Here is a 16,291-nt window from a genome sequence, read left to right on the forward strand (position 1 = left end):
CCCTTCAATCCCTCTTCCCAGGAAGGATTTACGAATTTTCATTCCACGTGGATTGTAGACAAAAGATGCTTCCTCTCTCTTACTTGCAACGTTCTGAAAAGGATGTATCGCCTTTCCTTTCATGAGTCCAAAAATCGTAAACTGTTCAACTCCACTTTGTTCAAGACAACGTAATATAATCAACCTTCATATCTGTTCTTTCCTATCTTAAGCTATCATCTGTTGGACAGTTTCTCTCTCATCAATATCAACCTCTTTTGGTCGACTTCCCCTCCCCTATCGTCTTTTCGATCTGTATCTTCTCGTCATCTGCGTTGATATTCTGAATAGCAGATTCAACCAAGATTTTGTCTCCTTTTTCTCCCTGGGAGGCCAGTTCTTCGCCCTCTTCATCCTCAACCCTCACAGGCAACTCGGGTTGTCCGTCCACCCTCTTGAAAGCATATCTACAAACCATCAACCCCTTGGTCAAGCCCCTAGCCATCCAAGCTTTCTCGACGATGTATAATCCGTCATATCGATATCCTTCGACTGGAGCGTATACCGAGGGAAGTTTGTAGCCTCGTATGACTCTTACTGGTTTACGGGTTTCGGACGATTTCTATATGAAAATCGTACATTTCATGTGTCAGCAATGTCCACAGAAACAATGTATATAACATATACCTAGGGTAAGATAATGTATGACAGTGACGATGCCATTGATCGTACAATCAATCGATGAAGGATCGAGACTACCATGACTCACTTTTAGAGCAGCATTAAAAGTGTTATCGAAACTCTGATCGTAAGATTGTTCCGCGGTTCTCAAGTTCTTGGGATTCTGCTTAGTCCCTTTCAAGTCTCTTCCACCCGATCCGGTGTAGGTAAATGCGTATCCTAGATCAACACTGAGCAATCAGAGTCAGGTTAGCACACAAGTGATCCACGAGGATAAAGTGGTTGATTGAACTGGTTGAAAAGAATTGTGATCAGGGTTCCAACTCACTCATCTGGATATCCACCTGATAAAGCTACACTCCAAGCTCCTTCTTGAGCATTACCTGATATTCCTGCTACCGTTGGGCTATAATGTCCAATGAACAATTAGCTAAACTCAGTTTCTTCATGTAGTCATGAACCATCAAGGTTTGTACTGGCTTGATCACCACTTACGCATGAACCGCATCTGTAGAACAATCCATCCTGTTGCAGTTCACTTGTATCAGCTACATTTGAGTGTGGATCATCGATGAGACATACCTTGTCGCCCAACATCTCCCTACTTCCACACCAGGTATGTGACCGAATTGTTTTCTACATTCATATAATGAATACATCAGCTAGCTTTTCATAATACAACAGTACACGACAAGATGGGATAGGCTAACGAGTCACTCACGGATCTTCAGTCCTTATGCCTAGTTTCTGAGCTTTTCTCAACTTCCACCTGTTCTCCTCTTCGTCAATCTCAGCATCTTCATCATCGTCATCTTGCCTTTTTCTCTTCGAGCTTGATCTGGATAACGTAGGTTTGACATCTTCTCTGTACAACGGGGAGTCACCTGTATAATTCGGTTTCGATCCATTCGTAGTCCTACTACTAGATCGGGTACTTCTCCTGAGCCCATCAGTAGATGTGTCGATCTCACCGTCGATCGAAAATGCAGTTCTATCTACAGGTTTCCATTTGGGTTTGACCTCTCGAGTCGGTTTTTCAAGTTTGAATGTAGAATCATCATCGTTTTTTTTCTTTGGTATGACTTTCTTAGAAGGTGCTTTGGGTGTGGAGGGTGCTCCGAGCCCTAATGACAGAAGGAGTGCTTCATTATCCCTATATTGATCAACCAAGTATAAGCTATGTATACCCAACCACCACTCGTGATTTGTTGTCTGTTGTTTGATGAACTTACTTGATATTTTGTATTCTCTGTTCTTCATATGAAAGTGCCATCTTGGCGAATCAGTCTTCTCCTTTTCTGACCTCACTTCGACGCAGAGACTTTGTAGATATGTATTTACTATCAGCGATCAGTAGTTCGTTGATATGTTGAGACGGTATCCTATTTGCACGTTCCTCCTGGTGCTTGGACGCGTCGGAGGTATCAACATTGATTTTTATCTATCTTCGCACATCAACCACCACGCGACAGAAGCCGTGCCTGTGCCGAAATGTCTTGTGGCGGTACTGTTCGTCCTCTGAAGAACGCAAGCTTCTCAATGACACGAGAGCCCACTATTCAGAAAGGTAAGGAGTGTTCGATGAGAGATTGACCATGACCATGCCAAGAGCTGGGAGGAAGCGAACCTTGTTATCTCTCGTCCAGTTGATGATCCAGGACAATAACCGATCATCTATCACTCTCACTTCCCTCCCCTTTTCATTTATATGGATGTGGTGCTAGACCGAATCTCCAATATCTATGGTCAGCACGTTCTTCATACCCCATAACCGGTCAACCCAGTAAATTTCCATAGTCCCCCTCTAGCTGTCCTGGACATCCTTCGATGATCAAGTGAACCAGAAGGCATGAATCGCAGTTCTGCCCGACCTTATCACGTGACATGCGGAACAGATAACGTAAAAGTACAGTCGCGTGTATGGTGTCGAGTGCTGGCTGGGACTTTTGACTTTTGATCTTGTTTAGATCGTATCGACAGACCCCATCTCGATTCCTGCCAAGTGTTAATCATACATTTTTGTATAACAACTACCCAATCTTGGGATACACAGAGGTGAAGCACCTCGCGGATTATTGAACGACCTCGATAAACCATACAATATCCTCCAAAAGGAAAACAGTCAACAAAACAAACAAGGTCAAACACGAGTGAGCGAGCGGCAAGCCGAGACGAGAGAGACGAGATAAGTAGAAAAGTCATGAACTCCCTTGCCCATTCTGCATCTGTACCTATATCTACGTCTACATCGCGATCACTTTCACCCAGAGATATACCAGCTTCAGCTTCAGCTTCGACTTCGAGGATAACCACCTGGCCATTGGAAATCGAGGAAAACGATATCGAACCATCATCTTCCACTCACCTCAACGTACCTTCCTTAATAGCGACAACCTCAACATCTACAACTCATTCATCAAATCCACTATCCCTACCTCATTCGCGTGGTGTCAAGCGTGCGAATCGAGAGACGATTTCACCTAAAAGGATTAAACGTATACGCGAGGCTACACCTATTGAGGATGGATCTGCCTGCAACTCCACGGCGAATCTTGTGGATGGGACAGTTACTTCGTCTTTTCAACTTTTGAATGCTTCTGCACCTACCACAGCTATCGCTGGACCGAGTTCATACGCGCAGGAAGAAATGGTAGTAGGGACGAGCGAGAATGGGGATGGTGAAGAGGATAGTAAGAGCGTTTTGTTTTCGGAACAAACTGGGAAGACGGAAATGATAGAAGGTGAATGTGGAGGGGATGAGACGATAATACAACAGGAAGACGACGAGGGAGAAGATGAATACACGGTCGAAAATGAAGGAGAGTATGATGAAGATCAACAGTATGGCCGAATTGAGGGAGAAGGTGAAGAATTTTTAGTGGAAGAACAGAATGAACCACAAGATAATCCTTCATTTGATGATGATGGGGATGTATCCACCAATCCACGTCCTTTGACTATCGATCTAAGGAAAGTGATGCCTCCCCCGCCCCCAGATATAATATCGAAATCGAAATCAAGGTCAACTTCATCTTCACATCGTCAATCTTACGGTTCCAACTTGGTCAATGATACGATGACTCAAGTTATAGAAGGTTCCTCTTCAAGACAGAGACAGAATACCAACGACAACAACATTAACGGCCATCTTTCATTTGTCGATCTGAACGGACAAGCTTACTCAGATAATGCAGAAGACCAAGAAGGAGAGGAAGAAGGAAGTGGATCACCTGAGAGTTATCATTCGGGTGATTCAGACGAATATGAGATGGAGCATAGACCGGTCTTGGAACGAACAGCGATCAAAAGGGATATAAGGAGTTTTACAGAGAGTTTGACCGTACTTAGAGAAGGTGTAGACGGGTATCTACCATATAAAGTGGTTGATAGATTAGGTGAAGGTAAGTAAGAATTCTGCTTCGAAGCTATGATTTCAATATTCCTCTTTGTGCGTATAGCTGAATTATCATTCTCGGTCAAAGGTACATTTTCATCCGTCTATTTGGCATACGATTGCTTGAACCGCACTTATGCAAATGAATATTGGTCTGGCATACCGGATGAGGATCAAGATGAAGATACGAACGAACACCCAGCAGTCAAGGTTGCTCTGAAGAAGATCTTGGTGACTAGTAGTCCAGCTAGAATAGAAAATGAATTAGCAATTCTTGAGGCGTTGAGGTAAGCTCTCGAGATCATTCCCACTGGACCGAGCTTACCTCTCATTTTCTGTACAGAGGTTGCCGGAATGTCTCGCAACTTATCAGTGCATTCAGAGAAGAAGATCAAATCATCATTGTGCTACCCTTTCATCGGAGTGATGATTTTCGAGTGAGTTGCTTGGACACCGCTAACCGTCACCTCAACTCATCATTGCTTGCTTCAGCATTTCTACCGACACATGGACCCACCACATATTCGATCATACCTTCAAAGCTTATTCCGAGCCCTGAAAGATATACACAAACGAGGGATTGTCCATCGAGATGTCAAGCCTGCCAACTTCCTGTACGATTACGAAACGGGAGAAGGTGTCTTGGTTGATTTCGGATTGGCGGAGAGATACGTCCCACCGAGGAAACCGGCTTGTCAACATGCTCCTGCAACTATCAGCTCGTTACAGGGATCAAAGATCAAAACCGGAGAAACGTCAATAGTGGAACAAGCTGTTTACGATGCGAGGAAAAGATCTAGACAAGGTGAAGGTAGAATAGGTTTCCCTCATGAGGATAAGAGGCCGACGATCAAGACTAATCGAGCGGGAACAAGAGGTTTTAGAGCACCGGAAGTATTGCTCAAATGTCCTGATCAGACTGTTGGTAAGTACTCCTGATCTCACTGCAGGGTAAGTGGTCTGATTGCTGATGTCTGGGGCATGGGGTTTAGCAATCGATATTTGGTCTGCTGGGGTGATGCTCTTGTCGATTTTGACGCATAAATTCCCGGTATTCAATTCGAGTGATGACATCGAGGCTTTAATGGAAATTGCCGCTATCTTCGGAAGGGCAGCGATGGAACGATGTGCTTTACTTCACAGTGAGTCGACTTGCGCTACCATTTCATGATCTCTGGGCCAAAATTACTGAGCTCTACTATGATAGATCGAACGATAATATCTAACGTGCCTACCCTCGACTCTCACCCTTCCTCTCTCGCGTCGTTAGTCATGAAGCTCAATCCTCATATATACACACCGCATATGACCAATCCTACACCCGATGATGCTCGAGAACATATAGAAGCGATCGATCAAGCGATTGATCTATGTCAGAAGTTGTTACGACTCGATTCGACCAAACGTCTTACTGCTGCTCAAGCTCTCAGACACCCTTTCATAGCTCCTCGAGAAGGTGAGGAAGATGAGGAAGAAGGTAGGGATGAGATGATTCATCCGAAGGATGGGAAATGTGGTGAATTGCATGAAGTTGAGGATGGCAGACGTGAGTCCCAGTTATAGCTATAATGGTTGAGATCTGAAGGTCTGGATTGGTAGCTGACCATTTTGGTTTGTTGGGTTTAGATCGAGCATATTTCCATCCTGATATGAGAGAATTACCTTTCGGGCAAGGTATACCACCTACTCGTGATTCTTGTGAGTCCAAAATGAATAATTGCACAATGGGATAAGAGTGCTTATGAAGGGCTTCTTGATGTAGTATGTCCCGAACATGAACATTATCAAGAACGTTTCCAGATAAACCCACTTGTTACTCGCCGATGGGTCAACCAAGCCGCTGAAGATGCAGATGAGGCGCAAGAAGGAGATGAGGAAGACTTTGTTGTTGAGAGTGAACCCAGCGATAAGAGATATCCAAATGTCAATGGGAACGGTATGATCCAACCGTTGAAAGAAAGGGATATCAACGCTCCTACGAATCATGTCCATAATGGTTTGATGTACGATCGGAAAAGGAGAGGGGTCGTTATTGAGATGTAGTATGTTCTGGTGTAGTACCCTGTATGTTCGACTTTTAATGAAGGGTGAAGGGAAGGGGAGATGGTTATTTCTTCTAGATCATAGCATCGAAACACAGCACAAGCATTATTTTAATCTCTTCATTTCTCGTAGCATCTCATCTAATGATTTCAACCGTTACTTCTTTCTCAACGCATATTATTACCGTGATATATCATCTTGTTGCATATGTATGTACATATCATTTATTGTCTCCTTGATCCGATCTATTATGCCACGTACTCGTACTGTACATACTCTGGATTGTCACCCAGAGCACGATATCGGAATGGACTAAAGACCAAGCTAAGTTCGTAAGAGCTGTGAGTGATTTAGGAAATATCCGAAAACCACCACCATACGATGGGATGGGATGAGCGAACGCGCCTCAGCTAAGCTTGTGCGATCCATCTTCCATTATCCTCATACCTCCCTATCTTGTTACATAGTTACCTTCGTGTGAAGATAGCTCGTATACATACACACAGAGCTAGATCTTCAATTATCATACCCCATTATACTGTGCTTTCGTGCTTTCGTGCTGTTATAACGAAAAGAAAATACCATACCGTCTTGTACGAGATACCTATCTGCTGGATGTGCTGAATTGGATTAGACGAGAAGCGGAAAGGAAACGCAGCACAACGCAACGTAACGGTCATACCAGTATCCAGTTGGTACTATATAACATCATAGATATCGAGTGAGCGAATCGACGTGAAATTGCTTGTATATATGTCACAGAGGGTGAGTGGGACTCTCTTCTATCTTTCTCTATATTCTCGGTGAACCGCTTTATATCGGCCCAGTCAATCGTTCAGGTAGAGGTTCATCGATCCTGCGTCTGATTCGATCTGTCTCACTGTCACATCCATTCATTCATTCTGTATCATACCCTCACCCTCTCTACCTTACCGTCGTACCGTACCTTGTCTCTGGAATGAAACACCCCGTTCGTCCATTCTCCTACATCGGTTGAATATCTCAGCCTTCTTCTACTTCTTCATTCAATGTGCCTCTCTCCCATCATTTATGATACTCTGAATTTCTTGTACCTCTTCCTCTTGTATATGACCTCTCCCGTATTCGACTACTGACTGACCTACACCACCTATCCCTGTTTAGTCCTAACACCCATTTCCTTCTGATCAATCGATATCCCTCATCTATCGATACCAAGTATACTATTCCAATACCTCTTCAGTGTCCCCAGAACTGTTACCTTGTGATCTCTCGATACCCATCAACTTACATACACATACAAAATGGACCTTTACACCACCTCATTCACTTATCATCGACCTTCACCTCGATCACTTCGATCTACCAGTTCACCCCTTCCTTCTTCATTGGCTTTACCGGGCTCAGGTAATATTTCGACTATACCACTACCGAATGTCACCTCTGCCACGACTCCGCCGAGCAAGTCCTCTTTGACCACCAACCTCACTACTGCAGCTCAAGTGGAGAAGGATTGGAACGATGTTCAGAAGATGTGTTTGGACATTACGACCCGGGAAGGATGCTTGGTGACAGTCACGAAAGAATCCATCGGAGTAGATCTGAACCCTCAATCTCAACCTCAGCAGACAGATGGGAATGCAGAATCGAATGGAAGTGGGAAGGATGACTCGGTACCTATACCATCAACTACGACGTGGAATTTCCACTTGTCAGGAGGATATCAATCTGTTATGTCTGCTCGAGGAGCCATCCTGAGAGAAACTCCAAAAGATAATAAAACGATATTGAAAGTATCAAGAACAGAGCTCCTAGAATCACCTTTGTCGAATATCTCGCCATTGAAAGTAGACGTGAAAAGAAGATTAGATGAGATTGCTCTGGATTCAAAAGCTCATGTAGCGGTTCTGAATATCGAGATACCTGGGGCAGGAGTGGGTGGGGCGGTTTTAGCTACTGCCGATGGCCAAGCTCAAAGTGCTGAAGGCGAAACATCTGCGATTTCTGCGTCACAAAGAGAAGGAAGTGCCGGACCGGAAAGTACAAATGGTCCTGATAACCAACCTACCAAGTCTAATGCAAGTAACAGTCCTACTGTACCTGCACCTGCACCTCCGCCAAACGCGCCTGTCACATATGGTCTAGAGACGGAACGGATGTGCGAACTCGTCATTACTGGTCCGCTGGAAAGTGTCGAAGTTGCCAAAGTCAGGTTGTTGGTCATGCTGGATGAACTCGTGAGTCAACTAGTGGTCTCATCCGATCCGGTCAGCTGATGATCTGTACTTCTGTTAGAGCGGTCTTCATTCTGAAGTGTGCGACATAGACTATAAGCTTCACAATATCATTGCATCTCGTAAAAGAGGCGTGATCCAATCTATTCAAGAGGAAACAGCCACCAATATTTACTATCCTACCCCCCTTGTTGGCGTCTTCAACCCTCCCCAGCCTGGGCAACAGCAAGGTCTGGGATATCGAGGATTGAACACCATGGGAATGCAACCTACCGGAAACATGGGTATGCAAATGACTGGCAGTATGGGTCCCGGATCAGGACCAGGCCCAGGACCTGGTGGACCTAACATGGGGATGAACGGGATGCATATGGGTATGGGAGGGATAAATGGTAATTTCCAACCTCATCCTCAACAGCGTAACAACGGTCCACCGGTCTACAACCCTCATCAACACGTACATTATCCTTATCAGCCTCAACCGCTCCATATCGACCCTTCGACTACTAGAGGGATGCCATACAATGGTCCAGGTATGCAATACCCCATGCATGGTCCTCCACATCCCATGTCGGTGAACCATACAGGGATATCCACTATGCATACGGGCTATCAAAGTATCCCAAATAGTAGAATCAACTCGCCAATGCCACCTAATATGCATCATGGGATGCAAGGCATGAATATGGGTCCTCACGGACATGGACATGGACCAGCACCGGGAATGGGTATGGGACCAGGACATGGACCAGGACCAGGGCCGTACGGACAACATGGGCCTGGAGGACATGGTCAGAACCATATGCATGTGGGCATCGGTGGACCAGGGATGAATATGGGCATGAACCAGATGAATATGGGTATGGGTATGGGTCCCAATATGGGTCAATATGGTAATGGTCCTCATCCCGGATTGAGTATTCATGGAGGTGAACAAGGTCAGTTGGGCAAGGCCAACCAAATTTGGATCACGGGTGAATTCTTCGGGGTACAAAGAGCTAGAGATATGTTGTTAAATGTTGCTGTGCAGAAGGTGAGTCAGCTCACATGTAGACACCCTCTCGCAAGGAAGTATGAGGCTGATGCTTCGATACTTGACGTTGACCCCCTCAGAGCAAACTTGTCATATCGAGAGATACCGCCATCTTACCTAGAAAACTCGATTGGTTACTTACCGAACGTCTCGAAGAAGTAAAAGGGGTCATGAGTGATAATGGAACATATATCCAAGTACCCTCAATCGGATCTCAAGCTAGCTTGATTACTGTGTTTGGTGATCATAGAGTCAATATTGAAAGGACCATAAGAAGTGTAATGGGATTGGTAAGTTGATATCTTTTCATGTCTCATCACAATGAAACTGATTGGTTTGTACGCTCAATGATCAGGCTTGTCAATTCTACGTGGCATCCTTCTGGCTACTTCCGATCTCCTTCGATGTTCTCATGCCTCAAGCTACTTTGAATCCTGCTCAGATGCAACCGATCCTCAAGCGTATCGCTCACGCCACTGGCGCTGAAGTGGTGTTCAAATCGAATTGCTTTGAAATGCATGGATTGGAACAGGAAGTCAGAGCAGCGGTCATGATGGTACTCGAGCTTGAAGCTATACATGTAGGTTGATCGTACGTTGATCAGTTGTAGCTTGTTTGCTAATCGTATTATTCTTGATCAGAACTTCCACCACGAAATCCGATTCCAGATTGAGCTCGCTAACGAACATCGCGAATTCATATCCGGTAAGAAAAACGGTAAAATCAACAAGATCATGAAAATGGCAGGAGTGAAAATCAAATTTGAGACTTTCAACGATTACAATTTCCTCATGGATGTTTCGGGATCGGATCTAGGTTCTTTACAAGGATTATCAATGTTGCAAGAAGAATTACCTGCCGAAGTCTCCTTCCATGTACCGGAAAGTTATCATAAGCGGATCATCGGAGTTGGCGGTAAAAATATCCAGAGGATCATGAAAGTTTATGGAGTTTATGTGAAATTTTCCAATGCCGAGGAATTCGCTGCGCTAGGAGGATATATAGATAATGAGGATAATGTCGTGGCTAGGACTCCTGCTAAGAATGCTATCAATCTGGAGAGTTTGAAACAGTCTGTAATGGAATTGGTCAATCCTAAGGTAAGTGGGGTTACGCTTTCAGCTGATCTGAGACTTGGCGTATTGAGACCTTCAGCTGATACTCTTTGGCTTTTCGATAACCCATCAACAGGATAAGGATTATACCGTCGAGAGTGTATCTATCCCTAGACGGTACCATCGAACTCTTCTCGGAGAAAAGAGCATCTTCATTCATGATATCGAACAGAAGACAAACTCGGTCGTTCGATTTCCATACAAGGAGAGCGCAAGTGATATCGTGACTATCTTTGGACCTGAGTCTCAAGTTCATATCGCAGCTGCTATGTTATTGGTACGTCTCTTCTTTTCCAAGTGTGGCAACGAACTTACTAGATGTCAATCCATAGGATCATGTCCCTTTCGAAGCTGATCTTCACGTCCCGCCTAACCCCGAGCTCACTCGTCTAGTAACATCGACGGACTTCATTCTCTTCACTGAACGTGTCAAGAGAGATCATCAAATCGCTATTGTACCTTCTGCCAAATTTGGTCAAGGCGACGAAGCCATCTTCAAATTCAGATGTCAAAGGAGTAATATTGATTTCTTGGGTACGGCAAGAGATGCCCTTGAGGAATGGCTAGGCCAGCACAATGTGAGTACTTCTTCTCAAACAACAGGATCGTACTTGGCTGACTGGCTTTCAATCATTGTAGATCCAAGTTTACCCTTCTAACGCTACCAAGAGGGTGGACTCGTTCGCGGATGCTTTCTCCCATTTCAATAGCAAGCTGTTAGCCACAGGTGCGAACAATACTGGTCAGTCGAACCACCCATGATCTTTGTCTCGAGTTCTAAGCTGATACATACAAGCAGAGGCGGAAGGGGAATCTCTCGTTGAGCGACGACAACGTCCCGTCACCGTCTCCACTGACGTGCGAGCCCTATTCAACGGTCCGGGTGGTGGCGCGTATCGATCCGGCGATGAGGGATCATTAGGCTTCGCCGGCCCATTAAGCTATCAAAACCCTCAGAGAAGTTCTGACTTGTGGCCAGGATCTAACGTAAGCTACCGGTGTCTTGCAAACGATCGCGATTATTAGCTGATCCAGAATGATATGTCGTAGCAACCCACTCGAACTGAATCTGACCATTCGAAACGAGATTCCGATCCCATCATCCAAGATCGAGTCCGACAAGCGTCCACCGGCCATTCCAATACCACCGCTCATCCCCACCCTCATCCACATAGCCAATCTCGGATCAACCCCACGATGAGACATCAATCACTTGATATATCCCACATGAAGTTCTCCAGATCGTCCTCTGGAGGAAATTCCGCTTTTGGACTCATGCCTCCCTCGCCTACTGCTGCCAACTCCAGTCCTAACACTGCCACTGGACCGTATTTCCCTCATGTGGGTCCTCACCCTATCAGAGCGAACGTTACCGGCAGAGGGGGATACAGTGGTTCGGGCGGGACCGCATCGAGTGATCAAGGTGTGGAGGGTGTGACACAGGGTGAGTGTGACTTCGTATGACTGGATGACATGGATGGCTGATCAAGTTCTTTGTAGCTATGAGTAACGTCCAGGTATCTCATTGATTGTCGACTATCTATCAAAATTTGAGCTTTCGGATGATACCTGTTCGGATTCAAGGTACAATTGATTTGATCTTATCATATATAGATATTTGATGATCGCTTTCTTTTCTCTTTTCTGAGTTTACATTATATAACATAGTTCACAAACAACATACTGGTATACCCTATAAACTGACAATTTCCTAACTCATTGATTCTCCTCATTTTGATTACCTTTTTCTTTTTTCCCTCTCTCCTTGCCTCTTTTCTCATTGATCATTTCCATTTTCATCTCATCATATTTATATATATACAGTATTCCATCAATCGATCCACGACCCTGCACAATTGATTCATCCTCTTTCCATTCACATCATTCTGCTCACTACGCTACATTTCAACATTACCAATATATAAAACATTACAATTTTCACAAAACACATATATGATATGGGTTGATCTTTGGTGTAATTCCTCTTATCTGTAATGCACCTTCCTATGCTAGCTAGATCGAGATGGTACATGGTCCGATTGGATGGCATGAGCGGACTTGTGGAGTGTGACCTGTGAAGGACTAGTGCTAAACAATCATCACTTTCATTTGTCGACGAATGTGATGTAGCTTTTTGCTCTCGCTCGGTTGAAAATTATTGAATGTTTCATTCTGACATGCATGCATTACAATTCGTTCGATCCACACAATTCATAGATAGCATACTATATGCTCATCTTGGATTTTTTTTTTCCCTCATCTTAGTGAATCTACCATATCTGCGTTTATATCTAAGTCTAGGTCTTGAACCAAGATCTACTTCCGGGTCTATGATATCTCAACGCACTATCCTCCTTATTCCATTCAATCTCTTGAGCCCACCAAATCCCCAACAAACCAAATACCAAGCACAAGATCAATATCAGAATCTGTGAGATGGTCCATCCTTTTTGACTCGATTTAGCTTTATTGGGAACCCAAATATCTACTCTTCTAACTTTATGTTCTGCCGTACCTCTGGGACCTAGATCAATAAAATTGTGATGAGGTGATTCTTCAAACCATACCCAACATCTGTGATTTGCCCAATCAAAGTATATTTTACCTCCTAGCGAAAGTGAAAATCTTACTTGTCCCTCAGAGTACACTTGTCGAGGTAGGAATATTTCAGTGACTTCTTCTATACTTGGTTGCTCTGTGGATACTCTGATTGGAGAGTTATATCTATAGGTGAACAAAGCTGTTTCGGCGTCGTAGGATGATGAAAGGGGTGTACCGGCCGCGGCTATTGCGTAAGGACGCTAAAACAGATCGATAGATGTCAATATGGATGTTTAAAAATACAGTAGAGCCGGAGGTTGATGTCGGTATGATGTCATAACAAGGACGATGTAGATGACGATCACTCACAACGACAACATCCAAAAGTCTACCTCCTGCATCCAGATCTTCTTCTCCGATGTTTGTATCTTCTGACTTTTTCAAAGCCAGAGACCGATTATGGTCCGAGTACCAAGAAAAGTTCTCTGCGTTCCACTGTGATAACAACAAAGAGCGTCAGAGATCCTGCAGTCAGGTACGAAATGCTTTTGATTTTTTGAATCCCAGAAAGAGATTCCCTGAGATGGAAGGAAGGAAGGAAGCCAAGATTTATATACTCACATCATCTCCAATATCATCTCTGTTATCGGGGTTATAAGTCCACAAGCTATCACAAAAGACCCAGATTACAATCAGCAAAATCATCTTCACTCCAATCGATCATCTGTAATATTGATAACCTACTTGAACCCGACATTTGCACCTTCCAAAGCAGATATCATAGCATCCATCATCTGTCTTTGATACTTCCAGTCCCCAGTCTTCAATGCATGTTCGTTACTGTTGGAGAAATCGGATTTATCAGTCAATTATACAAAAAACGAACGCCGGAAACGCGATGAGGGTTTTAAACTTACTTGAGATCCATAGGCACACCACATTCACCAATGATGACAGGTACAGCGCCCAGCTTTAGTCTCGCTTCCAATACGATCGTCTGGATTTGTTTGGCGTAATTCGCCTTGGCCCCGTTGGCTCCGAAATATAAAGCTTTGAGGAGGAACATTCCCTATATCACCGTTGACGATAAGCCTGATAATCATGGCAACACTAATTGAGACATGATGAAAATTGATGAACCGAGACATACCCTAGATAAACCTTGGACGTTGACTGTCATGAATCCGAATTGTTTCTTGAACAGAGCATTCAGGTCGTACCTGTGATGGAACAATTAATCAACAACTGGATTAGCAATCGAGCTCTGTTAGAATTTGGCAGTCCAGCGTAAAGCGACATACCAATGAGGAGCATAAACCATATTATCCGGCCTTTTACTTTCCTCGTACTCTGGACAAAATTCATTCGGTATCATCTCAACCATCCTCATCAATTGATCCCCATCTTCTTTGGTTTTTTGTTTGGATGCCACGATTCTATTCCATTTTTGGACAAAAGGGAAATAGAAGTCCTGATAAAAATCAACTTTATCGCCTTTCCTATTTTTAGTGAAATAATCTTCTTGTAATGCTATAGCCTGTTTCTTGTTATCGGACCACCTCCATATACCTTCTTTTTCCCATATACAACCTTCCCTGCCCTTTGTCCACGCAGGTACACCCTCAGAATTAGCCGTGGTATATTTGGAAATGACAGTCGGATAAGGGAAAGAACGTTTGTATACTGGTACGTCTGATGTAGGTCTTCCAGCACCCATGGAAAATGATTGGAGGGGTGAAGGGAATTCACCAAGATGTAAATCGGTATTGTAGTTCTGATGAGAGCGACATTTGTCATTATATGATGAAGACGAGTGTGTTAGACACAACTTACCCATTCATGGATAGAAGGTAGTCCTATATACCCAGGATGAGGTTCGTTCATCAACTGTGTGATGGAATCGAACATGAATTTGATCAGGATGGTGTTACTCCAGTGTTCAGATACATTGTCTTCGATTTGGACTCGCCTCGAAGCCTAACACACTTCCAACATCTCCTACAGCATCTACCAATTTCTCGAACATCTTCAAGAAAGCATCTTGTAGATAAGTCTGGATATTCACTTTCTTGGTCTTACCATCTGAAGTCGTGGTTGGTACTTTGAGCGAAGGTGTGAATGTCTCACCACCCCAGAATAGCGTACTAGAGTATTGGAATATATGATCAATCATTGTCCTCGCAGAGAAGAGCCAAGGGGCTAAACCTTGACATATCGAGGTATCGAGGTTGAAGGGAAGGTATTACTCACTTCATGGTAGCAGCGGCTAGCTTCTGATACCCTATATCACCACACAGCTTTCTGTCAATCGTCCATCTCTCATCCATCTAATCTGGTCCTCATGATTTTGATCACGGCGACTCACCTGTAGGCCATAATCCCCTCTCTCCACCTAATCTCCGACCTTTTATCCCATCCAGGAACGCAGCACCTGACAAAGCTAACGTCTCTCCGTCATTCGAAAGATCGAATCCCGCTGATGTCAATGTCCAGCCCGGTGCACCTGACTGAAGACATGTTGAAGAATAAGAATAAAAATCAGTTTGCTGTAACAACCACATGAGGGACGGTGCGCAGTCATACTTACACCTCCAGAGTATCTCGACCAGACATCTTGATGGATTGCCTATTACCAGTCCCACATCTCATTAGCTTCATGCCCTATCGTTTTGGGAGAGGAGACGAAAACACGTACGATGTAAGCTACCAATCCATATGGTTCCATGCTTTCGAGTAGCTTTCTGAGATAATCGAGATAACCCTCATCGTATATACCCCTACAACGATTGTCATCAGGTCAGTCCCTCGATTCTATCATAAAAGTCGGGCTCAAAAATCACTCACCGCCCTTCATGCTCGACCGCTTCCCATGTAACGGTGATTCGAACTGACTCGTCAAGTTAGCTAGATGCGATAGCTTGACTCGCTTGTAAAAGATGAACATACTAAAAGTCAATCCCCATGATTTTAGTCTCTTCCAGTGCTGATCAGCTTCTTCCAATGGGAAAGGTCTGTTGACGTAGTTCACTTGGGCATGTTCGTGTATCTTTGGTATAGGTTTGGATGGTCTACCGGAAATAACTTGCTTAAGTTAGGCGTCTATCATAACCCAAGAACGGAAGGTGAGAATATGTACAGGAGACTCACACTTTACTTGACCCACTGACATTCGCTCCTCTGAGGTTCAGGACTCTCCCATGATTATCTACGAAATGTCGTCCCTGGATATGTATGTCTTTGGCTGTTAGATGAGTGAGAGGGAAAGAAGGCGCGTCATCTTGGGACATGATAT

General features: G+C 44.2%; 4 protein-coding genes across 4 annotated transcripts; 2 read left to right on the forward strand and 2 right to left on the reverse strand.

The window, feature by feature from the left end:
- Positions 1-247: 247 nt before the first annotated feature.
- Positions 248-1,933, reverse strand: V865_005420 (uncharacterized protein; the record flags this gene model as incomplete). The annotated part of the gene is made up of 7 exons (XM_066229192.1): positions 248-601; positions 749-890; positions 989-1,066; positions 1,156-1,185; positions 1,243-1,296; positions 1,382-1,813; positions 1,893-1,933. The coding sequence occupies 7 exons, from the start codon at positions 1,931-1,933 to the stop codon at positions 248-250; spliced, it is 1,131 nt and encodes a 376-aa protein (XP_066085289.1).
- A 927-nt stretch (positions 1,934-2,860) lies between these two features.
- Positions 2,861-6,097, forward strand: V865_005421 (uncharacterized protein; the record flags this gene model as incomplete). Its single annotated transcript, XM_066229193.1, has 8 exons — positions 2,861-4,061; positions 4,143-4,341; positions 4,398-4,491; positions 4,547-4,979; positions 5,047-5,196; positions 5,262-5,600; positions 5,681-5,752; positions 5,817-6,097. 8 exons carry the CDS (start codon positions 2,861-2,863, stop codon positions 6,095-6,097), a joined length of 2,769 nt encoding a protein of 922 aa, XP_066085290.1.
- A 1,283-nt stretch (positions 6,098-7,380) lies between these two features.
- On the forward strand, positions 7,381-11,987 carry V865_005422 (uncharacterized protein; the record flags this gene model as incomplete). Its single annotated transcript, XM_066229194.1, has 12 exons — positions 7,381-8,313; positions 8,372-8,540; positions 9,249-9,343; positions 9,424-9,633; positions 9,699-9,923; positions 9,985-10,443; positions 10,535-10,735; positions 10,791-11,036; positions 11,098-11,200; positions 11,258-11,445; positions 11,509-11,902; positions 11,959-11,987. 12 exons carry the CDS (start codon positions 7,381-7,383, stop codon positions 11,985-11,987), a joined length of 3,252 nt encoding a protein of 1,083 aa, XP_066085291.1.
- Positions 11,988-12,755: 768 nt separating this feature from the next.
- On the reverse strand, positions 12,756-16,286 carry V865_005423 (uncharacterized protein; the record flags this gene model as incomplete). The annotated part of the gene is made up of 16 exons (XM_066229195.1): positions 12,756-13,259; positions 13,369-13,494; positions 13,621-13,666; positions 13,744-13,839; positions 13,917-14,068; positions 14,150-14,219; positions 14,301-14,773; positions 14,833-14,886; positions 14,969-15,143; positions 15,250-15,280; positions 15,365-15,506; positions 15,587-15,625; positions 15,695-15,776; positions 15,844-15,886; positions 15,946-16,067; positions 16,147-16,286. The coding sequence occupies 16 exons, from the start codon at positions 16,284-16,286 to the stop codon at positions 12,756-12,758; spliced, it is 2,295 nt and encodes a 764-aa protein (XP_066085292.1).
- Between the last annotated feature and the right edge of the window lie 5 nt (positions 16,287-16,291).

This window comes from Kwoniella europaea, chromosome 1 (genome assembly GCF_036810445.1).
Source record: "Kwoniella europaea PYCC6329 chromosome 1, complete sequence".
In the NCBI taxonomy this organism is placed as follows: Eukaryota; Fungi; Basidiomycota; class Tremellomycetes; order Tremellales; family Cryptococcaceae; genus Kwoniella; species Kwoniella europaea.